General features: G+C 36.4%; 2 protein-coding genes and 1 long non-coding RNA gene across 3 annotated transcripts; all 3 read left to right on the top strand.

The window, feature by feature from the left end:
* The first annotated feature begins 3,073 nt into the window (after positions 1-3,073).
* LOC141605977 (uncharacterized) lies at positions 3,074-7,521 on the top strand. Its single transcript, XM_074424932.1, has 2 exons — positions 3,074-4,428; positions 7,198-7,521. Exons 1-2 carry the CDS (start codon positions 3,209-3,211, stop codon positions 7,310-7,312), a joined length of 1,335 nt encoding a protein of 444 aa, XP_074281033.1. The 5' UTR covers positions 3,074-3,208; the 3' UTR covers positions 7,313-7,521.
* Positions 7,522-8,720: 1,199 nt separating this feature from the next.
* On the top strand, positions 8,721-14,627 carry LOC141605978 (26S proteasome regulatory subunit 8 homolog A-like). The gene is made up of 9 exons (XM_074424933.1): positions 8,721-9,016; positions 10,099-10,196; positions 10,828-11,052; positions 11,157-11,219; positions 11,324-11,487; positions 11,586-11,742; positions 11,830-11,928; positions 12,218-12,328; positions 14,169-14,627. The coding sequence occupies exons 1-9, from the start codon at positions 8,866-8,868 to the stop codon at positions 14,307-14,309; spliced, it is 1,209 nt and encodes a 402-aa protein (XP_074281034.1). The 5' UTR covers positions 8,721-8,865; the 3' UTR covers positions 14,310-14,627.
* A 4,128-nt stretch (positions 14,628-18,755) lies between these two features.
* On the top strand, positions 18,756-20,668 carry LOC141609201 (uncharacterized). Its single transcript, XR_012527285.1, has 3 exons — positions 18,756-19,159; positions 19,300-19,832; positions 20,417-20,668. It is a non-coding gene; the product is annotated as an uncharacterized LOC141609201 (long non-coding RNA).
* The last annotated feature ends 5,953 nt before the right edge of the window (positions 20,669-26,621 follow it).

Consider the following 26,621-nt stretch of genomic DNA (forward strand, 5'->3'; position numbering starts at 1 on the left):
ACACCAACCACGATTTTTTTTTCCATTAATGATTCAACATAATTGGACTTTTCTTTATCAACGTAAGAATATATTTTTTACAGATAACCTTATTGGGAGCCCACTGCATTACAAGGGCTTTCCAACTAGTTATTAAACGACAAGAGGGTTAAATTAGGGGTGCATAATCAAACACTAAAATATTACTCCCTCCACACACCTATTTTCACCCTATTTGCTTTATTGCGGTCTCCAAGACGGCACTTTGATTGTATTTTTCAACGTCTATATGTTATTTTTTTTCTTGAAAGATGTCATAAAAATAAGTGTAAATGTTTTTGTTTTATAATCTAATAATTTTTATTCTCCAACTCCCAAAAACAAATGAGGTGAAAATAGGTGTGTGGGGGGAGTATCAAAGTAGAAAGATAAACGTAACTTTCCTAAAATAAGATAGTTAATAACCGAGAAAAAGGAACATATATCGGATGTATTAACTCAAACTTTATAGTTTCTGAGCATAATGTGTATTTTTTTTTGAGCTTATTACCTCTAACTTTATTTTTTTGTGAGCATATGTGTATTTTTTTTTTAGCTTATTAAAGTTTATAAGTTAGATTTTAATTTTTTTCCGTCAAAACTCAAATTTAACTAAGCTTATATGAAATGTTTTTGAGTTCATATTGTAATTTTTTGAGTTTAATGTTTAAGTGAATGAACTCAGAAACTTTATAGAAAAACCCACAATTTTTAAAATAAAGCTCAAAAACTTTAGGGGGCGTTTGGTTAGAGAAAGGGAAAGGGAAAGGAAATTAGAAAGGGTAAGAGGGTAAAAGGTAAGGGATTACCTAAAACTTAACTAGTTGTTTGGTTACATCAATAAAATGAAAGTGTGGTAGGTTGTGGTTTGTTTTGGTGTGCGGGTGGTGTTTAGGTGGAGTGGTTGTGGTGGTCGTGGTGGTGGTGGCGGCGGTGGCGTGGTGGTGGTGGTGGCGGCAGTAGGTTGGCTGTGGTGGTGGTTTATGTGGGGTGGCTATGGTGATGGTTTTGGTGGTGGCGATGGCGTGGTGGTGGTGGTGGTGGCAGTGGGGTGGTGGTGGTGGTGGTGATAGTGGCGTCATGGTGGTTGTGGCGGTGGTGGCGTCATGGTGATTGTGGCAGTGGTCGTGGTTTATGTGGGGTGGCGGTGGTGGTGGTAGTGGTGGTGGTGGTGGTGGTGATGGCGTCTTGATGGTGAGTGGTAGACATCGCAAAACGGGTCAACGAGTCGGGTTTTGGGTCGGGCCAATTCGGGTCGGGTCAGTTCGGGTCTCTCATTGAATTCGGGTTAATTCGGGCCAGGACGGGTCTGTTTCGGGTTTGTTGTCGGGTTTGTTCCGGGTCAAGCGGGTCGGGTTGTTTCGGGTCGGGTAATTTTCGGGTCAATGAACTATAGAGAAATAGCCATTTCAAGTCTTTTCGGTTCAATTAAAGTTATATTTTGTCTAGTCATTTTCGGTTTTGGTGGTTTCGGATCGGGTCAGTTAGGGTCAAGAAAACTCGGGTCATGTTCGGGTCAATTCGGGTTTTCGGGTCACATTCGGGTGATGTAGTTCAGGTCACTTCGGGTCTCGGGTCAGTCTTTTCGGGTCGGGTTACTTTTGCCAGGTCTAGTGACTGGTGTGGTGGGAGTCGCAAGTGTGGTGGTAGGTAAATATGGTGGTTGAAGGGTAACAAGGATAATCAATCAATCAATACTATATATTAAATGCAGAAACCAAGGGACTTCAATGTAATTAAAGAAAGTTATACAAATTAATTATACTTTATAGTTTTAAATCAATAGCACCGTGTGATGGACCCGATTAAGGGATATCAATGCAAATATTATATAGTTTGGGTTAAAATTAAATTATATAGAAGCTTGGTAAATTTCCTAAATATTTATAAGAGACTAAAACATGGTCAATTTCCTTAAAATAAATAATTAATTAAGATGGTCAATTTCCTTAAAATAAAATAATTAATTAAGATGGTCAATTTCAAGGAGACTAAAAGAAAGAAGATACTTAGTAATTTTCCTAAATATTTTTAGAAGACTAGAAGATGGTCAATTTCCTTAAAATAAAATAATTAATTAGTATAAACATGCGCACTTATGGTATTAATTATTATCATCATAAAATTATATATTAAATTTAAAATCTATGCAATTTTATTAAACTCTATAGTTTATTAGATGTATAGAGATGTTAATTATTTAACATACAAAAATATAATAAGTAGGTTTTAAATAATTCAAGTTAGATTCCATAATATATAATATTGCATAATTCATTTGATTTGATTTAATGCATATATGTAATATATTTATATAAATATAATTCTCTTAAAATTGTATGCCTAAGTAGTAAAAGTAGTTTTGTCAGTAAAGAAAAGAATTGTAGTAACATTGGATATTTATATGATAGTAATCACTCATTTGAATAGTAAAAGTAACAATATTATCAACGAGATTAGTAAAAGCGGTAGAAACAACAACGGGAGTAGTGAAATAATCAATATTAATGCGGCAATAGTGAAAGTAACAATAATTACGGCGGGAGTAGTGAAATTATCAATATTAATGCGGCAATAGTAACAGTAACAATAATTACGGCGAGAGTGGTGAAACTAACAATGATTACGGATAAGTAGTGAAATGTTATCACTATTGTTTCATTAATAAGGGTAAAATATTAATAGCGAGATTATTGAATTTGTCTCAAATTTTATTTCATCGTAATTTTAGGATATGTCATAGAAAAATATATTATTGATAAATTTATGAGTTATGCAACTTTAAGTTATTTTATTTAATGAAAAAACAATTTAATGGTAAGTAGAGGCAGCTCGGGCGAAAGCTGGGCAACCAATACTAGTGAAATCTCATACCTTCAACGGTTCAACCACCTTGTTTCTGTCAAACAAACACCAACAAAGGAAATCAATAACTTTGTTTCCTTTTTTTTTTTTTTTTTTATTGACTTTCAACTAAACACCCCCTTATTATAATGCTAAAAAATAATATAATTGGTGGTATTACGTCAGTTGTATAATCAATCCACTTATACTATTAATAACCGGGGAGAAACTATTCATGAAAATATAAAAGAACCCTCTTCTCCAACAATCAGCAACCCTAATTTCCCAAATCAATTTTGAAATACTTCACTCTCACCAAACCCTAACTCGCTCTTTCTGATTCACCATGTCAGTGACTGCAGGCGTAAGCGACGCCATTATCGCTATACGAGAGAAGCTCCGAGGAAAAATCGGACAAACTAAAGTCAAGCGTTATTGGCCAGGCAAAGCACCTGATTGGGCGGACGAAGCTGAAGAAGAAGCCGATCTCCGCACTTCCTCGTCCAATCGCAACCGCGTTTCCTTCGAACAAGCTTTCCCTTCCGATGATATCAACTCCGTCGATGATCCCCGTCTCCGCCGTCTTGCCGAGACTCGCGCCATCGACCGCGATGAAATACGCGCTGATCATCGGAGAATTCGTCAGGCTGAGATAGTATCCACGGCGGAGGATGAGGCTGCGGAGGACGCGGCTGCAGAGGAGGAGGACGAGGACGCTGTTGAGGAGAAGCGGCGGAGGATTAGAGAGCGGTTGTTGAAGCTCCGTCGCGAGGAGGAGAGAGAGTTGCCGACTGTGGATGAAGAGGAGGATGAGGATGGCGTTGCAGCGGAGGAGGATGAGGATTCTGAGGAGGAGAGCGAGTACGAGACGGATTCTGAAGAGGAGGAGGCCAATCGTAGGGCAATGGCTAAGCCTGTTTTCGTTCCGAAACAGGAGAGGGAGACTATTGCGGAGCGGGAGAGGTTAGAGGCGGAGGAGCGGGCGTTGGAGGAAGCGGTGAAGCGGAAGATTGCTGAGAGGAAGGCAGAGACGAAGCAGATTGTGGTGGAGAAGATACGAGAAGATTATGAGATACAGAAGAGTTTAATTGAAAACGAGGCAGATATTGGGGATGTGGATACGGATGATGAGGCGAACGAGGCAGAGGAATATGAGAGCTGGAAAGCGAGGGAGATAGCGAGGATAAAGCGCGACAGGGAGGATAGGGATGCTATGATTAAGGAGAAAGAGGAGATTGAGAAGGTTAGGAATATGACAGAGGAGGAAAGGAGAGAGTGGGAAAGGAAGAACCCGAAATCAGGACCGAGTTCTGTGCCTAAGCAGAAATGGACGTTTATGCAGAAGTATTATCATAAGGGTGCATTCTTTCAGGATGATCCTGATGATAGTGCTGGTACCATGGGAAGTGATGAGATTTATCGGAGGGATTTCTCGGCACCAACTGGGGATGATAAACTTAATAAGACTATTTTGCCTAAGGTTATGCAGGTTAAGCACTTTGGTAGGAGTGGCAGGACTAAATGGACTCACCTTGTTAATGAGGATACCACTGATTGGACAACTCCGTAAGTGTCTTTCTCTTTTTTTTTTTTTTTTTTTTTTTTTTTTTTTGGTTTCTCGTCGTTGTTTTGTGGTTGTTGATTGTTTGCTTGATTGATTGTGTACTAGATTTTGTTCTGTTTCTAAATAAGCTTGTTAAAAATGTTGGTTCTTACAAGTGAGAAATATATGTTTGTCATCGTTACATAACTTATGAGTTTATGTGTCAACAATGATGGTGAAGCTTCTAGCAATGCCATGACTGAGCGTTTACTGTTGCAGATCAGTAATTATAATTCAAATTACTCTTGGGAACTCAGTTTTTCATTGATACCGGGTATTACATAGGAAAGATTTGTAATTTGTAGCAACATGTATCATTAGCTTGTAAACAATTCTTCCTAAGCTTTTGAAAGCAATGGTTCTCTCTGATTGAGATCAAATCAATTGAGACACAGATTTGATTTGATATTTTACTTGGTTTTCTTCATCAACATAATTTAGGTAGTTGTAGCTTTATGAAAAGATTGCTTGCAAGACAAAACCTGCTAAAGACAGCACCCATCAGTTAATTATCCTGATTTTGCATCGATGTGTCGTTAAAGCCAACTGGTGACGAGTATCTGAGAAATTTTAGCCAAACATAAAACAGAGATTAATCTTATATAGTTAGATTCATACTCCAATATAACAAGGTCTTTAAGTTCAGTTAGTCTTTTGTAAGACTGTGTTTTATAGGTTAATTTCATCATGGTTTTTCATAAATTGTGATGATTTGCTAAATGTTATGTGGGTATGATGATTTTGTTCAAAAGAATCTTGATTTATATAACTAAATTATGTTGGTGTTTGATGATTATAAGGCACGTACCTTGGAATTGTTTGATTAAGTTTGCGTCTTTTTGTGAAATAGCTGGATTAGTGTGATTTTTAATGCTTGTTGCTATGATGGTTGCTCTTTTTCTGGTTAGATGATGAGTAGAATTTGGAAATGGGGATTAATTGGGGTTTTGATGATGGTGCTAATTGATTCAATTGTGTTGTCTGTTTTAATGTCATTAATCTGGTTCTATGTTACTCCAACTCGACTGCACGGACGTGACACGTTGGATACAGTTATTTTCTGTGAAGTTTTCAGTTTTTTGGTCTGAAACGAACTGTCGAGTGCTGTGTCCTGTCGTGTGTGGCAAGTCAAGTATCGGCATGCGACACTCGACCGGTCGGAGTAACATAGATCTGATTGTATGGATTTTTTGCGATTATGTATTGGTTAGAGGCAAGGGTTTAAGGGTGTGTATTTATAAGCGTTCTAGGGCTTGCCAATGGAGGTATATATATGTTGAATTGATGTTTCGTATTCGAGTAATTGTTAGGGATATTTAATACGGAGTATATAAGAGTGCCATTGTCCCTCCACCTAGGTATCCTTATTTTGTATTACTGCTTTGTGTAGCAGTACTGTATTTAGGTACACAGACTTGAGTTCATCAAAATAAGGTATTCGTGAGTGTATAGTAATGTGAAGTTATACATGATCCCTCATTGTCGTATTAGCTTATTTCTGTCTATTTCAGAGGGAAGCGTAGAAACGTGTTTGAGCATTATTAATTGCTTATTTCCATACTAGTTTCTCGATTTCATTTGCTTACTTTTCGGATAAAAATTATTTGAGCAAGGATTACTAATGGACGGAAGCTATGAGTACCACGTTTGCAAATTTTCGTATAAATATATAATCGTATTTCATATTGAATCACCAGCAGTAAATTTTAGGAACAAATTAAGTATTTTAACCTAGTTGCTTGAAATATTAAATGATCAAATACCCTAGAGAATTGCAGTGGTTAAATTATGTACAAAAGATTCATCTTTGAGTATCTATTTAAAATTCTGTGTTAGAAACCCCCTCAAAAAAAAAAAGTTCTGTGTTAGAAAGTGTTCATTTATTTGATTTTTACAAATTTTATTCTGCTAATTCTGATATATCTTTAAAACTTCACCTTTCACTGAAAAAAAAGGTGAGGAGGTTGTGGACAATCACTTTATATAGTAAGATTGTTCAAAAGTTCTGTGGGTTGCCTCTATATTAAGAGGATACTGGATAGGGACGTTAAAGATTAGGTCGGTTAAACTGAAAAAGTAGAGAGGTTAAATGAGAATAGGTAGAAAAGTAGCGAGGGTTTTCCGATGCCGTTATGGCCCATAGATTGGAGTCAAAATCTTGTAAGACTGCAATTAGGTCTGCACTATTATATTATGGCTGTTGGGATGTGAAACTGAACAATGTTTTGGTCATGCGTAACTAAAATGGACGTGTGCTTATATAGAAATGGATGCTTTGCCTTTTGTTTGGAAACAAAAAATGGAGGGAATGGGAAGGGAGGGGCAAAAGGGGAAGGAAAGGGTGGGAAGGAAAGGAAGGGAGGGGTAATAGAGGGAGGGAGTTTTCCCTCCAAATCTTTCTGTTGGTGGGCGAGAAATAATTTGCCTTGTAGGAGGGAAATGAAGGGATCCATTTTCCTTCCCCTTCAGATCCCTTGTATATGTGTAGGAGGTAAGATTGAGGAGAATGAGTAAATGTCAGACTCAGTTTGAACAAACTCGTTTTCGAGGTATGAAGAACAGGGACAGGATAAGGTTGTTATATTTAAGTATAGGTGAATAATATAAGTGATTAAAGATAAGAGATACTCCGTACTTGTGTCCTAATGTTCTGGCTGTGTCGAGATAATCCCCTCTTGCTGTTAAACCAGACTGGTTCTGCATGTTGATGTCTTGCTTTGTACAAATTGCAGGTGGGCAAACAATGATCCTTTACGATCCAAGTACAACGCCAAAATGGCTGGCATGAATAGACCGATTGCAAAACCCAAGGGGAGCAAAAAACTAAAAGACTGGGAGAAGCCTTGAGTTTTGGCCAAGTTAAATAGGATGTTTTTCATTAGCTTTTGCATTTTTGGTTATATGTACTGTAGTGCTCTTGAAATCTGGTTATTAGGAGCCAACAAGGTCGTCTTGAGTTTTTATCCCAACTTAATTGACCATGTAAATTTGAACCATCTTCGATGATTTTCATGCAAGCTACAAGCTCCGTCAATCATGTTTAAATTCAGGAGTTATAAAACATGGTGGTTGGTTTTACATAAAATATATTGCAAAAAGCGCTCTAATCTTTCAAACGACTTCTATTTTGTCGTGGACTTGTGGTGTTGAGAGTATATGTTCTCCGTTTATGGTTCTACGTGTAAAATTGTGCTACTATAGTTTTGACGGGCCATGGATTTCTATTTAAATCACAAACTATAAATCCAGTGTCCATAATAGTAATGCTTGGTTTGGGGTGAAGCCAAGCTGATAACAATTAACAATAATGCCCAATGTGATATGATGGAACACAAACATAGGACAAAGGATTTGCCGGAGTTTATTCAAGGGAATGAAATAGTGAATGTCATGCAAATCTATGGTCAACAACAAAGGAAATACGACCTCTACTCCAACACCACCTTAAATCCGGGCTAAGAGATCACCCAAACCTTTGGTATGGTGACCCGAACACCCCCCCCCCCAACCAGAAAGGCAGAAACAATGAACCAAGGGAGTGGACAAAGAGGGAAATTTAACAAACAAAATCCCTACTTTCAAAAGTCTTAAAAGGACAAAGCAAACATCCAATTAAGCTCCAAAAGCTCCAATGTTGGTCGAGGATATGATCTTATCTCTTGCTAGTTGCACCAAAGAGAGTCAATCTCCCATCATTTAAGAAAGAATCTCACGAATGACTCGAGTCATATTCTAATAACTTGATGGGCTGATGGCCGGCCCTGCTCAAATCAATTCAGCCTTAGATGGGACTAGAGCTGACAAGTGTGGCCTGACCCGAGTGACCCGACTTGATAACGACTCGAGAATGTTGCAATCCAAAATGACCCGATGATGACCTGTAACCGACATGACCCCATGTTTAGTGACCCGAACGTGGCCCAATATGTCTCGACTAAATTGATGACCAGCCAAATGTTGAGCTTAATTTTGATCAAAATGAAAGTAATTTAGTTAGTTTTTAAATTGATATGTTTAACTTAATAATGAAGTAACTAAATCAAATTTAATTTTAAAAATTTGAAATAATGTGACTCGGCGCAAACTCGACCCGGCACATCATTTACCCGAAATGACCCCACCTGATAATGAGACCCGAATCCAACTCGATCCGAAAGGATAGGCTGCCAGGTATTACCCGAATCCGAGAGGATCCGACTCGACCCAAACCTGGCTGGGCCCAATTGCTAGATGGGAGTGAGGCCACAGTAAAGAGAAAGAAAAAAAAAATAAAAAAATCCCAGATACATACGGAGTAACAATTAACAATCTAGCATACCTTCTCACACAAGCAACCGGGCGCTATAAAAATCAATGGCGAAAGATATAAACGGACATAAACTACGAAGAAAGCTACGGCAATGGCGGAAGTAGAGAAGACAATGTTGAATCAACCAGAGGGTTTTAGTCCATATCTCGCTCAGCGTATCCATCAACGTCACCTTGAAGCTCGCACCAAAACGTTCAATCTCCAACGTCTTCAAGCTCAGCGTAACGACCGCAATTCCCTAGGTCTTTCTTCAACTCTTCTCTTTTCGTCATTACTCATTCAATTCGTATTTCGTCAATTTTGCTATTTGTTACTTTTTTTTGGATTATTATCTAGGGTTTTGATGTATAATTTGAGTGTATTTTGGTACTGTTTAGTGGATAATTGAATTGTTATCATAAATTGAAATTGAGCGATTGTTTTTACGGCGTTTCGGATTTTAACTTCGAACTTTAATGTTCAATTGTTAAGGCTTGACCACCACCTTATATGTCTTGAGTTAGGTAAGTAATGTATCATCTATTTTTGAATGGATAATGGATAGATGGATCATCTATGTTTTTTATTGAATAGATTACTGCTGGTTTTCGGTCGTCTGGGATAATTGAAGGGGCGCATTGTTTTGTTGGTAGATTATTGTTTTTCTTTATAAAAGACTTTTTTAGGATTTAATTGGCAAATGATGTCAAGTTATCGAAATTCTAGGTTGGGATAACAAGTTCTTACGGTATCTAGGATTTCAATTTCGCGATGAACCTTATAGCTTAGGTCTTGATAGCATATATCTTGAAATTGAATAGTGATGAATTTTTGTGGTTGATGTCAGTTTCTTTAGCTGACTGGAGCATCTTTGCTGCTTGCCTTGTAGATTAGGCCTGTTTATCGATCATTGATGATAATTATGTGTGAAAGTCGTCTCCTTTTGTATTCAACTAGTTCACTTTAGCAACCTTCGATCACATTTAGGCGTGGTTTGGTTGATCACGGATTATAGAATAAGACGGTCTCATAGTGTGACAAAGGTGACCATCTCATACATAGGGTTGGGCTGTTGGGGCTAAGCTGCCAGGGGCACGCTGTTATTTCCTTAGGAAGCTCACACTTGTCAGATTAAGTGTTGAAAGGACGGAAGCTCATCCTCTGTGCCTCCTTCTGTTCCAGTGAGCTGGTTTCACTTTTAAGTCGAGGTTATTTTTGTTTTGCGTAGTGGGACTTTCTTATTTCATAATTATTCATCTCCTGATTGTGTTGAGTGTATGATAATATTTTTGTTTACTTAAGCTTTGTTTGTTGCTAATACTTGATAATCATGGAAACCTGTCAGTTAGAGCACTCAAGGAAGAATTACAACTGCTTCAAGAACCAGGTTCCTATGTCGGTGAAGTGGTTAAAGTGATGGGAAAATCAAGAGTCCTGGTTAAAGTAAGTACTGTCGAATACTAAAAGCGGAATTATATATTGTTTTGCTAGTTGACTTGAGATGATTTAGTAGACTATGAATCATATGTAATAAAAGCTTGTTTTTCAAAGATGGAGAGTTGTTGATTTATTGATTATTTGTCAGTTGCACATAGTTGAATGAAAGTTGCTTCTATCTGCATTATGTCACACCCTTCAATTTATATGGTGTATAAAGCTATTATGAATCTTATATGCTGCCTGCAAGGTGTAGCTAATACCATTGTTAAGTTGTTTCATAGTATTACCAATATCCCAACTGATCAAGTGATCACAGATATGGTGTGAATGGTGTTCGGTTGTATCCTAGGATTCTAGCAAAATATGTCATAGTACAAGCATGATAAGTGCGTATCCTTGGGTTTCTGATTTCTACTATTAACTGAGATCTCTCAGAAAATTGTTTGTCTGTGGGTTTAACTGTGGCTCTAATATGCGTGCGAGAAACAGCGGGTCCATCTGTGTTGAAGAAGAAGCCATTCTTATACTAAAATTTGATATTAATGCAGTCTATCTTCTAAGCATGAGATGTTATGATGCACAATTTTTTCCTCCCTAATTCCAAACTCATGTGTTTGATTTTGGGGATCCTTAGATTTATCCAGAGGGCGAATATGTTGTTGATATTGACAAAAATATTGACATATCTAAACTCACTCCATCCACGAGAGTTGCGTTGCGGAATAACAGTTATGTCCTCCATCAAATTCTGCCGAGTAAAGTAGACCCTCTGGTCAATCTTATGAAAGTTGAGAAAGTTCCAGATTCGACCTACGACATGATTGGCGGCCTTGATCAGCAAATCAAAGAGATAAAGGAGGTTTGTGGAATATACGGTTGCAACTACACAACAATTTATTGATTTCTTGTTGATTTATGTTATTACTTTACTTGATTCTTCACACGCTTGTTGTACTTGGTCAGGTCATTGAGCTTCCAATAAAACACCCCGAGTTGTTTGAGAGTCTTGGAATCGCTCAACCAAAGGTAAAAAGGGGTGATGTACTCTTCTGTGGTTTTTTATATATAAGAAGACCTAGACTAGTAAAGGAATGAACATACTGAATCTCCAACTTTTGCTCTTTTATCAGGGCGTTCTCCTTTATGGTCCTCCAGGAACAGGCAAAACCCTGTTGGCAAGGGCTGTTGCTCACCATACTGATTGTACCTTTATTAGGGTATCAGGTTCCGAACTTGTTCAGAAGTACATTGGTGAAGGCTCTCGGATGGTCAGGGAACTTTTTGTTATGGCCAGGTGTGTGTTATCTATTTTACTTATACTTGTACTTTAGGCTGGTCTTCTCATACTGCAATTATTCTTATGTCAAAGATTTGGGTATCCTGTATTTGCAGAGAGCATGCTCCATCAATTATTTTTATGGATGAGATTGATAGCATAGGTTCTGCGAGGATGGAGTCTGGTTCTGGCAATGGTGATAGCGAAGTTCAAAGAACAATGCTCGAACTTCTCAACCAACTTGATGGTTTCGAAGCTTCAAATAAGATCAAGGTATAGCTAATTTGTACCATTTACATGTAAATTTCATTCAAGATAAAAATGTACAGTACTTGATGTACTGCAGTGCTCATTTCACAGGTGTTAATGGCTACAAATCGAATTGATATATTGGATCAAGCTCTTCTTAGGCCAGGAAGGATCGATAGAAAGATAGAATTTCCAAATCCCAATGAAGATGTAAGTTAATTGCCTCTTTTGACAGTCTTCACTTTGAATAGGGTTTTAAATTTATTTATTTTTTCACTTTTTTGGGTTCCGAAAAAACCTCTATGGAAATTGAGCTATTAACCAGAAGGCAGTAGGAGTATGTATGATTTTATACAATCTTCATTTATACTGAAACTTATACTACCACCTTTGCCCTCTTTTCGTTGGGTACTTCGACAAAGCAGAAGGAGTATGTGTTTATAGTTATTATTACTATATTGTTGATGCCTGAATGAGTGAAATATTCTTAATATTACAGTCGCGTGCTGACATCTTGAAAATCCATTCAAGAAAAATGAACTTAATGCGAGGCATTGATCTTAAGAAGATTGCAGAAAAGATGAATGGTGCATCCGGTGCGGAGCTTAAGGTATGTTTTTGCCATCCCTCTGCTAGCTATTGTGCTTTCACAAGTCGTGTCCTATACCTAGCTGCTTTTTACATCTTCAATCTTAGGAATTTCTGGCCATTAGTGATAGGAACTCGTGTGTAAAACTTTTCTAGTTCTGCAGCTGTGTGCCGTAGAAGCAATGTCCGCCTGTTATTTTGGTAGTCAACTTTTACCGATATTTTCTCACAATATGTCGATATAGTCTTGCAATATGTTACATGAGACTGTTATACCTAGAGGTTGTAAAATGATCGCTAATGATATAAATTGGTTCATAGCCCCGGTTGATATAGTTACTTGTATTATGAAAACTTTTACTAGTCAAAAGGGTCACTGTTACTTTTAGGAATATACGGATAAATCACATGGTACTCTGAGATTTGACCCGTTTTCCATAGTACCCAAAATCTTAAGTTTCCGCACATGGTACTGTTGAGGTTTGTGTTTTCTGCTCACTGCGACCAAACCATAACCTCCATATTTTACGGTCATATTGATGACTTGTCGTCTTATCGACTGTCGTATAGTCTAATATGTGGTTAATTTTTGAGAAAAATAGTTAATTAAAATTAAAAATTACTAAATTTGTGCACTTGTGCCACACTGCTACTAACGTTTATATTTTGTGCTTATAGTACGCAATACCTATAAGGATTTTCGTTTCAAAATACATATTGTCGAATAACACAAAATTTTGACGAATGTTGCAATTTTGCACATGAGACTAACGAACAAACTAGAGAGTACCTTGTGCACAAACTTAAAACTTAGGTGCTATATATGGAAAAAATGTTAAACCTCAAGGGTTTCGTGTGAATTTTCCTATAAAGGTTCAGTTTAATTTACGAGAATTTTTTTTTGATTGTCGATTATTGTAAGATCATCTCGTTGAAGAATTTGTTATAGTTTATTCAATTAGCATTTCAGAAGGGAAAGGGAGAGGAAGGAGAGTAAAAAAAAGGTTTCAGACTTTCAGCGTGTCTGGAAGATCAAAAGACACAAATTGTGGGGAGAAAAAACTGGGGGCAAAGGTTGTGAGTAAAGCTGGGGGTCTGGGGGATATGTCAAGCCTCGGCGGGGAACAGATGGACAGGCAAAGGAAGATGAGGGACAGGGCAAAGGAAGATGAGAGAAACGGTTTACAATGAGCTGCACCAGACTTATATTTTCAAATATGGAAGAATTGGTTGGTGAAGAGAGAAGGAAAATGGATTACTCCATTTCTATCCCCACAAGTTATCCCACTCCTTCCCTTTTCGTTTAGTCCACTTACTTCTCTGTCATGTGATACAAAATGAAGTTCGATGGGATCATTTGCATCCTGGCCTTGTCTAGTCCTTTCTCATCAAAGATGGTGGGAATTGCGTTGTGCTGTCTGGCACATACCCTTGCCGATTATTTTGTCGTTTTACCTTGTTGGTTGTCCTGTTACAACGAGTCTTCTACGAGACGATCTTACATCACATGTGAGGCCAACCCAAGTCATCATGTATTGATGTGAGATCAAGTGATCAACCCAAATTATTATTTAGTTTAGGTTGCAAGATTGGCTCGACCTTCATTGAATCGAGAATCGAGCTTATTCTGTGACGCCGGTTGGTTAAATCTGTATATACCAGACACTCTATTAAGAGCTTATCGAGGGATCTTTTGTGACGCAATTTATATTGAATCTAATTGATGGGTGCTTGTACACTTGTTTCATTTTTTTTTTTTTTCCATTTCTGTTGTTCGTGTCCTCGTTTCTGAGTTCTGATCAAGTGTCTTTGCTATGATATTATTGAGGCCTCCTAATGTGGTTATGCGAATTATGTCACAGGCGGTATGCACAGAAGCGGGAATGTTTGCTCTAAGAGAGAGGAGAATTCATGTGACTCAGGAGGACTTTGAAATGGCCGTGGCCAAGGTTATGAAGAAGGATACCGACAAAAACATGTCCCTGCGCAAGCTATGGAAGTAGCCTCTTGTAGTCTCAGTCATGCATATTTAAATCTGGACAAGCCTAAGAAGTTTGAACCTGTCTTGAATCTTATTCAATTGCATTCGGATCTCACAGTTTAGACGGGCTTAACCCTGATCACGAGATTAGCATGTCTTCTCCCTAGCAACTTGTTTATTTTATTTTAAGCAAACTGTCAAAAACATTTATTGTAATAATCTGAAAATCCAATTTGGATTGTTTTGAAGTGTTGAATTCAATTGGAAGTGATCAGATTCATATTCCAAAGTCAATGAGGAGGTATATGATGATTGGATGAATATTGTGGTCCAATTCAAAGATGCATGCAATATTGTGTGGTGAATCTAAATAACCAACCGTTTCCCAACTCGGTGGTTGCAGATATGTGCAGTATGTAGGCCTGTTGCAGTAATCATCTCATTTGTGGGTTACACCTTCACTGTTTGTGAATTGATGTGCACTTTAAAGCATGTACACAGTGTCTCTACATAAACAATAAGTCTCGACCGTCTTTTTAAAAAGACCTCTCACAATCCCTCCCCCCACGTGCTCTCTTACTTGCAGCTTGTAAGAGGTCTTTTTAAAGTATTCGTCTTCAATAAAAATTTGTGCTACATAAAATTAGGAAGCAAATACAAATACATGCTTCTTATGCGGAGTATTTATTTCACAATTGATCTCAAGTCTTGACATATTGAGGAATTTTTTGCTAATCTTTAGGCATTCTGCTTTTGCATGTCCATCTATCCATCACAGTTGATTCAATGTAAATTTAATTCGGATATACCTCTTTTTAAAAAAAAAGCATTTGTGTTTCATGATATGCCCAACAGATATGCTCATTGGTTAGTAGTTAGTATGCAGCCTTACCCTTGTGTTAAGAACTACACTAAAGGACTACTACTTCATGATACAAATGACTAATAACTTGCTATATTATTAGACTACGATAGAAATAATTTAGAATGTAGCTCTTCAGTGTTGGAAACAACCACACACTTGTGAGGTTGCACATACATACATTGGCCCTTTGGCCTTTTGTAATAGCAGTTGATACTGTTAACAATTATAGGATAGAACACAATCACAATATATCCTTAAAAGCACAAAAATAGCAAAAAAGTTAATTCCTTGTAAGTAGGCAACAATTAGGTGAACTCCCACAATTGCAGGAAGTTTACTATTACAGGTCTTAAGTTGCTTAAATGAATGGGTGATCTTTAAGGAAGTGTCTCGAGCCTAGGACTCTACCCTCTAGATATGGGTTGATTTGAAATAATATGAGTTAAATGACATTTGACTTTTGGTGTCTTTTCAAGTACCCCACCTCAATTGGGTCAGAAGCATGGAGAGCGACTAAAAATGCTCATGTTACTATAATGAAAAAAAGTTGATTGCAATTTTCATGCTAAGAAATGGCAGTTGAGTGACTTGAGTCTTGTATGCATTCCTTATCTTGTACTCATTTGGCTGAAGCTTTAGGGTTTTATTAATCCATCAATCATCTTTAACAATCTGATATTTCGTCGTTAAGTGAAAGTTACTCAAGTTTTACTCCAAGTTACTGATCTAACTTTGTGAAAGAATTCAAACAACTTATGAATGAGTTAAATACTAACTTTCTTTTGTAAGCCACTTTAACATATTTTCTAATTACACATGATAGAAAACTGAATATTTTTGCATTATTGTATTTTGAAAAATAGCGGTTCTTCAATGTAATTCTCGACGCAATTTTTATTTTGGGTCATTCGGAAACGACCTTTTTGTGTTGCTAAAACAATGAGAAGGCTGCATACATCTAAATCCCCCCATCCCCCCTCCCTTACCTAGCAATTTGCGGGAGCCATTGTGGTATTAGGGTAATATTGTTGCCATTAATGTACTTTGATAAGTGGTATTAATGTCAATGACGTGTTTCTATCTAATTTTGAGAACCCTTATCGGGCATTTGGTTAGGGGTAATCAGGAAAGGAAAAGGGAATCAAAATCCCTTAATTCCTTTGATGGTGTTTGTTTCATCATTTTTCCCATTTTCTTACCCCCCTCAATTCCCCTCCGGAACCCATAATCTCTCTAATTCCATTCTTCCATTCCCTACCTTACTAAACTACCACCTCAAGTCTTCAACCACCACGCATGCCTAGAGGTGGTAAATGGGTCATTCGGGTCGGGTACGGGCCGGGTCAGTTCGGATCAGGTCATTTCGGGTTTGTCATACATTTCGGATCGGGTTGAATCGGGTCGGGTCATTTCGGGTTTCGGATCATTTTCAGGTGACCTTTTGTCGGGTCACTTCAGGTCGGGTCACTTTCGGGTATGGGTCATTTTGGGTCGGGTCGCTTTCGGGTTAATGGCTAAAACACTTTAGTTAGTACTATTTTGATTACGAAATACTATTTTACAAATTTAACTATTTATAAGGAATGATTGTAACAAATGAAGCTCATTTGGTGTAAATAACATTAATTTGACTTAATACTTGTCGTTTCAGGTCATTTTGGGTCACTTTAAGTCATTTTGGATCGAGTCAATTATGGGTCGGGTCATTTCGGATCGGGTCATCTTGGGTCGGGTCAATATTTGGGTCAATCAAGTTTCGGGTCGGGTCATATCGGGTCCGCAACTTCGGGTCATTTTCGGGTCTCGGGTCAGCCTTATCGGATCGGGTCAGCTTTTCCAGGTCTACGCATACCCCATCACTGCCACAACACATACCCTACCACTACCACCACAACTGACGTCACCATCCAATACCGGCGACATCCTTCCAGCCCTTTTCCGGCGACGTGTTTCCCTATTGCTTCTCTCCGGTGACCCGCCCTAGTCCCACGAACCCATCCTTAAACCACCATATCTGGTGTTTTGATGGGTGGGGGAGGGGTTTTTGTGTTTTGGGGACTGATTTGATGGTGTTTTAAGGGTTGATTATGGTGGTGAAAGGAGATTTCGTAGGGTATACAAATGAGAAGAAGTAGTGCTGCGTAAGGGAGGGTTGACTTCCCGGTGGCAGGTATGGCTAGCCGGCGATGTTATTCTTGCTGATGTGGGTCAGTTTGGTGGTGGTTGATGTTGGGGAGTGGTGGTGGTGGTTTGTGGGTGTTTATGGTTCTCTTTTTTTTGGGCTTTTTTTAAATTTCATTCCCTTGTATTTTAATCAAACAAGAAAGTAAATCAAAAGGGATCCATTTCTTTACCTTTCCTTTGCCTCTATTTCCCTTTCTTGATTTCATTCGCTTTCCCTTTCCAATACCAAACGCCCCTTAGTAATTTTTTCCTTCATGGCTCCCCTTCCTACAACATAAGTAGGCTTAATAAAATGATCCGGATTCGAAAATACGATTTCAGGTAGATGAGATTTCTGTTGGAAGTAATGCTAAGACTAATAATGTTGTCTAAATACATTGTATTAGAGAGATGCCTTCCATTATCTCGTAAAAATATCTCACCACTACTTGCGTGTTTATAGCCACTAACTCCTTGTTTTTGGCCCATGTTTATAGTGATAGACTGATAGTTAGGCCACTAACTTTGTGGTTATGGAGCTATTTAACCACTATAAGTATGAGAAGTGTAGTCATTTGAGATGTACATCTTCATATATCATTTACTACTTCTTTATGTTAATTTTGAGCATATTATATGAGTTCCAACTCCTAATAGTTGACAACTGTTAGGAGTGTTGTGTGACCTTGGTGGACGACGCCTATATCGATTTGTAACGTAGTTGAGGCGATTTCGTTTCTCATTCAGTGGCTTCCATATCACGACACAACAACATATATTCTCTCAATGTATCTTCACTCCTATAGTGACCCTATATTTTCAACAATTTCAACTCACATTCTGTAACAACTCACCTTGCTGAAAAAAGCACTCCGAAATAATCTAAACCGGAACTAATCCTCTCAAATGACCCACTTAAACGTACACTATTCGAAATGACTTACAAATCAACCCCGAGCAATACTACCGCTAGCCAAATTCTGAAGAAACACGGATGTTAATAATTAGACTATTAACCAATGTAATTTGCCACAACAATCTCACTTAGAATTAATATGGAGTAAACAATAAAAGAAGCTAAGGGTAAAATTATTGACTATTTGACGTTATATGTGAATATTTAAGATTTTAATTAATAAACCGAGAAGAATCAAATGATAATCATTATATATATAAAAGAATCTTGTAAAACCGCTGATGTGGCACAATCTTCTTTGAGAATTAAGGTAATGCAGCCCTCACATTCAACCTCACAAAATCAGTTTTTTTTTAGCCAATCACGGTTTTGCAATATGGCCACATCAGAAAAAATAAATAAATCAAAGTCCAATCACGGTAAAATAGGAAAGTACATTTCCAACATTTTACCATTTCCCAATACTGTACCACTATAATCAATACTTCTCTTTTTTCAATTCACATAACATTCTTGACAGAGAAATTACTGGGTAACATATTTTTCTCACAAATATCAATACATTGTTGACTGATCAAATTACTCCATAACACTCTTATCAATTGAAAAATCAAAGCAATTCATCTACTCAAAACAAAATCTAAACTAAGTATTTGTTTCATAGTTGATACGGTTCAACAAAATTTTACTCAGATTTTTATCTCTTCGAAATTTCCAATTTTGTTCATCTGGGTTTTCTGGGATTTAATTTCTTCGAATTTTTCTGGGTAATCTTTTGATTTTTCTGGGTATTTCGTTAATTAGAGAAAAAAAGTGAAACATTGAGTTCATCAATGGCGTCACCACCTTTGCAATCTCCATCAGAAAATCGATCTTTGCATCATGGTTATAGTAGAAATCAGAAATCTTTAGGCCTTCTTTGTTCAAAGTAAGGTTCTTTCTCAACTGGGTTGTTTTTATTTTTATAAAATTTAATTGATTTCTTATGTGATTTGGGTATTTACTGTTTGTTCATTGATTTTTTGATTTTTTTTTGTTATCGATTGATTTTGTTTTTGTTATTTGCAGTTTCTTAAGATTGTATAATCGAGATGATGTCGATTTGATTGGTCTAGATGATGCTGCCAGTCAAGTGGAGCGAATATAACTATTTTTTATTTTTAAGATTTGTGCGAAATAATTGCTTTGCAATTTTCTTTATTTTATCAAATCTTCATCTTCCAGTACAAGTTTATATACATTTACATAAGTATTTATTTTGCATTTTTCATGATCTAGCGTTTTTGTTCGATTTATTAATTTGAGTTATTGATCTGATTTGGTTTTGCAGTGTTCATCTCTCATTCTCCAATATGGCGTTTTATTTTTCGATCTGCCATCTCCCTTCATCTTCCATATTTCCATATACTTTTGCTTTCGTATTAGATTATATTATAGAGTAAGATTAATCTCTCCTGCAACAAACAGTAACCATTTAAAATTTTGTTAATAGGATTTCATAAATTCCAATCGAATGCGTTCTATACTTGAGAAGCGACTAATCGACTGCGTCACTCAATGAATCTGTGACTCGACGCTCTACGATGGCTCACTTCAGTTAGGTAAATCACTGTTTAATTTCCCTTGCAATTTATTGATTTCACTATTAGCGATTGGATTTGTTTAGTAATTATAGTTTCCTAAATTTTACCACCTTCAATTTGTTTGCTAATTATTGTTTGGTTATTTGTTTAATTTGTCTTTTTATTGATTTTATGTAGATTTATGAATTACTTGATTATTTTGATGTGAATGTAGTGGCGTAGGTCGTGTGTTGTGCAATTCCTTCTAAACTAAGACTTTGTTGTTGAAACCTTCGATTCCGGCCATAATTAGTGATAGGATTGTTTAGGCGTAGGTCGTGTGTTGCGCAGCCGAACTTTTAGATTTGATTTCAATTTGGGACAATTAAGAGGTTTTGAGGATGCTTCGGTACAATAACAAAACTTCAAAACTCGCGATAATTATTGTTGCTGACACTGCTCAGGGGAACAACTTTTAGATATTAATTCGATTTGGGACAATTAAGAGGTTTGGAGGATGCCCATACAATTGACGACAACGTTTGAATAGCTCTCAATTACTATACGGTTAACTCAAGATAATTAGATAGGTTTGAGAATGATGTCAGTGTTTTTGATGTTAGGTAACCACAGGAGATACTCCCTACACTTCAGCAAAGAAATTCGAGGATTTGAATTTGTCAGAGGAGTTGTTAAGGGGATTGTACGTAGAGATGAGATTTGAAAGGCCAAGTAAAATTGAAGCTATTACTTTGCCTATGATTTTAACCCCTCCATACAAGAATTTGATCGCTCAAGCTCACAATGGATCTGGAAAAAAATTTTGACGACCTTATAATGCGACTTGATTTTATTTTGCCTTTATAAGTTGAGACAATCGGATACTAGCTGTTATATAAATCTATATTACGAGTAATATTTTCTGCTAATTTTATCCTCCCTTTATTCGTTTTTTTAGTTAATCATGTAACTTTGAACATACAAAAGGCACAATATTTTCTGATTTCATGGGTTTTACGGAACAAAGTTACAATATCTAAAGTTTAAAACTACCGTATTCTAAGACAATATAAGCATGACAACATTTATAGTGTATTAATCCACCTTTCATCTTGTTTCCCTTGGCATTTGCTACACCATTAAATTACTATCCATCAACTAATTTAGGTGTCTTCATGTGTGTAAGATATAAATTGCCCTACTTGAGTTTTTGTGTCATCAACTAATTTATAATAGTATGGTTTCCTGACATGATAATTTGTTTTTCTGAAGTATAGTAAGGTTTCCTATCTTTGCAGGCAAGGGAAGCTCGAAAGAAAGCATTAGAGGAGATGAGTGCAGAAACAAAACCGACATTTGAGAACATTAAATTTTTCAAAATCTATCATGTGACTACACCTAATGCCCCTGATGTATCACAAGTGTAGGTACAGTTGATTGCCCATTTTCTTTCAATAGTAGAACAATATATAGCTTATGATGTGTGTTCTTTGATGCTTAATAGTTACTCCCTTTGTCTCAGTCATTTGTTTTACTTTTTTTTTGTAAGGGATATACGAGTAAATTTTACCGATTTACTATTATAGTTTATTATAGTTACTGGGATGATAAACTTATTCTGTATAAATAACACGTCTAAGGTTCGAAGATTAAATAGTGATTCATTACGAATACGTTAATTGGTGGAATTTAAGCAATACACAAGGTTCAATGAAGGCACCCACAAACCCCGCTAAGAATTTGATTCATTCTCCCTTCTTCCTGAGAGTTGGTCAGGCATACTACCAACTCTATGTTTTTGGAGTAGCTATAAGTTGTACAACAGTTTTGATTGAGTATTTATTCAAATCTAGGGACCTTTATCTTCCTTTCCTTTTAAGAAAAAAATTGTGAGGGTGACACTCCCATATGTCCAGGTCTCCTGAGTCAAGAGATAAGGTTGAAGGTTGGTGTTATATTTGACGCTCCTAAAAACATTAATTTATAGTGTGAATGGTTTAGTTGCTATTTAGGCTCAAGACTCTATATGCTCCAAGTTATTTGCTCAGATATAAACGAGCAAAGTACTCTCCTATAGCATGGATCCGATATTCGATCGAATCAACTTTATAACTATCCGAATTTTGATATGCGAATATATCGGATGAAATATACGTGATCCAAACCGTATTACCAAGCTCTTTAAAACTCGAATAAAAATTTATGGAGAATCATCAAGTTAAAGTGAAAGTATAGTAAGACCCAATATTATTTAATAAAATCTGATATTCGATTTGGTTTGGACTTCTTATCTAAAACCTGACAAAAAAAATATGACGCCCTGTGTTGTTTAAAAAAAAAACGTTTCATCTTAATGCAATTGATTTGATCAATATTGTAGATTCAAACCAACCTTAAGATCCTCATTAAAACTCACTATAGAGAAGCAACAGCAATGCATTTATTCTCAAATATAGATGTATATAGACGTACTAATTTATATATTTATATTTTATAATAATTAGATAAACCGTGAGTCCATGATACATTTGATTTACAAATTTAGCAAATAAATCTAATTTTCAAAAATTTAAAACAACCCCGTGAATTTTCGCGGGTGTTACACTAGTTTTACATTAAAATATGATAAAACCGGTGAATTTCAAACCTACCACTTAATTGCAAATTCTTGTTTTAGACGGTCAAGTCCGTCGGAAATAAATAAGACGGGTTTTTGTGACCATTTTATGCTCAAATTAACCACAACGGTCCGGTTTAGTGTTACAACTTATAACAATTTGTATTTTAAAAGTTGTCACATTTAACTATAAAATGGTTTCAAAATTCCATCTTATTATTTTAGACTAAAATAATCGGTCTGAAGGGAGACCAACTCCCTATTTATATGTAACGACTAACTGATTAACTATTAAGGTCCTCTATTAAGTATTTAAGTAGTCATGAAAAACCACGTGGAAAGATCACAGTCGAACTGAAAACAAGCTGCTATTACGCTAGTTGGAAAATGGCTACCTGCAAGGTTTATGAAATCCATAGAAATTGTCAATGGCCCTACTAAGCTACCTCCATTTGGTTCACTAGCACGGAGTATTGATTAAGAAGATGTGTATCCAAGGTTTAACCTATCCTTTCGAGAGAAAAACTTGGCCTTGATTCATGCATCTATTATCATTGGATAATTCTCTTTATTTTTTTAGAAAACGGAGAGTATTTTTTTTTACTGAGTTAGCAATGTAGAATAGATTATGTAACTCAACCTTAATTGCATAATGAAAGAAAAAATGAAGGGCTGAAGAAAAGAAATGAGGATAATCCGACTCTTATCAATGCTCCCTTTTACATCGAATCTTGAATTAACCCATCCACGTACAATATACTAATGGATCATCCAATCTGTTTTACAAACGAGACAATTCTTAATTCATGCATCTATCAATGCTCTTTTTGGTCAATGCTCTCCTTAAGAAAGACCCCTCTTTTGGCCCTTGTGCTAATGTAATTCTTGAGTGTAGGTAACAATTTCAGGATTCTCAATATTTGAAGACCGTTTTTGAGAAGAAATCCGCAAATGGAATTGCGGATACTATCGCCAAGTTTTCCATGATTGATAAGAGCTCAAGCAATGGTTATTTTGATTGAGAGTATACCCCCTTCTTTTGTAATTCGTGCTTGTACAATTGACTTTGTAATGGCTATTACGCCGCTCTGTGGACCCGCCTCCTTGACGTATTTGTACCTTGATTTTCATTAATTTATTCTGGCTCATTTCTTAAAAAAAATGCGGTTTATACTTTCATGATCTAAAACCAAAAACCTCAAAATTTAAGTCAATTCAATTTTTTTTTTTTTAGAAAGAGATTAACCATGATTTATGCCTCCTCCTTTTGCATCAAACATTGCATAAACTATACAATTGGTCTCATGACGGGTTACCATTTATGACGGATATTTTGTGAGATAAAATGGTAACAAAATGGGTTAGTGAAGAAAGGGGACCACATGAATAGTGTTGCAGAGAGAGAAAAAGTGGGTACTTTGTGAAGTAAAATGGTATCCGTCACTCAGTGACGGATATGTGCCGTCACAAACAAGAATTTGTGTAGACTATATCCAACAAGGCACATGTGACATAAAATAATAGTGACTCATATTTGAAGCATGTCCATACTTTAGAATGTGAGGATGTCAACAAAAACTTTACCCGATAAAACTAACACAATTAAATGCATAAATTAAGTAGGGAACATTGATGGACATTGGTGAATAAACTAAAGGTGTGATTTGTTTTTTCACATGTTACCTTTCATACTACTGGAGCTCCACCAACCCTCATTGTCCTGCAGTATCCTTCAAATAGATGTACTTTTAATTCAAAGTAGCTGGCCAAAACAGCACGGGCTAGCCCGGTCCGACTAAGGCCCAACCCGCCCCCAGCCTGCCACCCCACACGACCTGCTTGCCCCGCCACCTGACCAGCCCGGCCCGCTCTTTCCCTCTGGCCTGGCCCGAGTCTGACCAGAAGAGCCTGACCCACCCCCGCCCGAGTACAGGTCTAAATACCACCATATACTCATAGAAGGTTTGATAATCTATATTATGTATGTTAAAACAAAAATATAACTCACGTATTTCTACCAATATTAATGGTCTAACAAAAAAAATAGTATGGGAACTATTTCCTCCGTCCCAATTATTTGTTTATCATTTTTATTCTTTGTAAAGAGTATTTTAATCCAAACTACTCTGTATATATGCTAAAAGAATAAGATCATGTTTGGTAAACAGCATATTGAGCGAAATTAGTAGATTCTGGTTTGACCAACCAATCTACTATTTTAATGTGTTTGGTAAACAAAGTATTCTGATAGCATATTGGTCAGAATCTACTGTTTTTGAATATTTTGCTAATAGCAGCATATTGCATTAGCATATTCACTTTATTCATGAATCATTCTAATTATCTTAAAATCTGCTAATTACCAAACACCCTTTTCCAATTCCGCTAATTCATTTGATAGTCAAACCTGCTACCGAAATCTGCTAACCGTATTCTGCTATCATTATCCGCTATCATGAATTTGCTTATGTTGTTTGCCAAACAGACCTAAAAATGCTAAAATATTTTCCCTTCAAAATGCCTTATCCCAATCAAGGAAACAAATGAACTTATTTATTATACAACATTTCATTAGATTCAAATTAAAAAAAGAGAGAAATTCTTAGGTACACCGGGTGTTTCCTTAATTGAGATAAGGCATTTTGGAAGAAAAACAATTTAATACATAAGTAATGCAGATAATCTTATGAGATATCAACAATAAACTTATTTTTACCATAATTAATGAGATTATCTTGTTAATATTTCCACATATAGGTTATTAATGTGTGCCCTTAGGGCACACGTTAGAAAAACCCATAAACATGTATTATGCGGAATCTAACTAGTTAAAGGTATATCTGTCAAATCGGGTCAACGTGTCTGGTTCGAGTCGGGTCATTTCGGTTTTCTCAAATTTCCGGGTTAGTTCGGGTAGGGTCATTTCAGGTTTACGGGTCTGTTTCGGGTTTGTTGGTCGGGTCTGTTGCATGTCAAACGGGTCGGGTTATTTCGGGTCGGGTCATTTTCGGGTCAATGATTAAGAGAGAAAAAGGCATTTTAAGTCTTCTAATGTCAATTAAAGTTATGTTTTGTCGGGTCATTGTCGGGTTGAGTAGTTTTGGGTCGGGTCATTTTGGGTCGGATCTGTTACGGACTTACGGGTCTATGAAAGCTCAGGTCATTTTCGGGTTGGGTCGGGTCAATTCGAATTTCGGGTGTCATTCGGGTGCGGCAGTTTGGGTCAATTTCGATTCTCCGAGTCAACCTTTTCGAATCGGGTTAATCGGGTCGGGTTGATTTTGCAAGGTCTAGTTAAAGGTAAATACATAATTAGGACGGAGGGAGTGCATGACATTACTTTTGCACTTTGGGACTTTAGTTACATAAAATCCAATTGAGTTTCTCTCCATTTCCTTCCATTTGCTATTAATGGTCTAGATTCCGTCTCAAAACGATCTAACGTCAGTTGAATGAAAATGTTGAGAGTTGATAATGATTAAATATTGTTCTATTAGAGGAAACTAGTATAGTGCCCGTGCGAATGCACGGTATTTTAGAATGTCATGTGTAGAGAACTTAACAATTAGAGCTAATAATAATAATATATAAATGAATTTTGAATTTTATTTGTAATTATCTACAATTGTTAATGTGTAAAAATACTAAGAATTAAAATAGAACGAATTTTACATTTTTACTCAGAATAAGTTTATGATTAAAAAAAGAAGATTGTTAGTTTAATTACAAAAACTTATGCTTATTTTTATGCATTTGAAGCATATAACTATTTTTGTAATTTTTGTTACAATATACAGAGTAACAATTTAAACGGAGTAAAAAAATTTAAAAAGTGAAAAGCACACACTGATTTTAATAATATAAGTAAAATCTGCATATGTTTTAAATAGAAAATTTACGAAATTTAAAATACATATATTTGCTAATGAGATAATAATGAATAAAATAAATTTGGCCTAACTATAAAAGCTGCGGTGTTTGATAAGATACTTTGACACATAAAGACCATATATTAAGTCCAATACATATCTAGATAAAGTTAGGCCCAATTTCTAGTTAAAAACATTTAGGCGGGAAAATTTTCAGTTTACTTATTCTTTTAGTTTAAGGGGATAGAAAGGAAATGGAGAGGATGCAGTGCATCGTATGCCGACCCAAAATGGTATAAAGCTGCCATTTTCCCTCTTAATTTTACTATACAAACTGTGTAG

The sequence above is a fragment of the Silene latifolia genome, chromosome 10 (genome assembly GCF_048544455.1).
Source record: "Silene latifolia isolate original U9 population chromosome 10, ASM4854445v1, whole genome shotgun sequence".
Classification (NCBI taxonomy): domain Eukaryota; kingdom Viridiplantae; phylum Streptophyta; class Magnoliopsida; order Caryophyllales; family Caryophyllaceae; genus Silene; species Silene latifolia.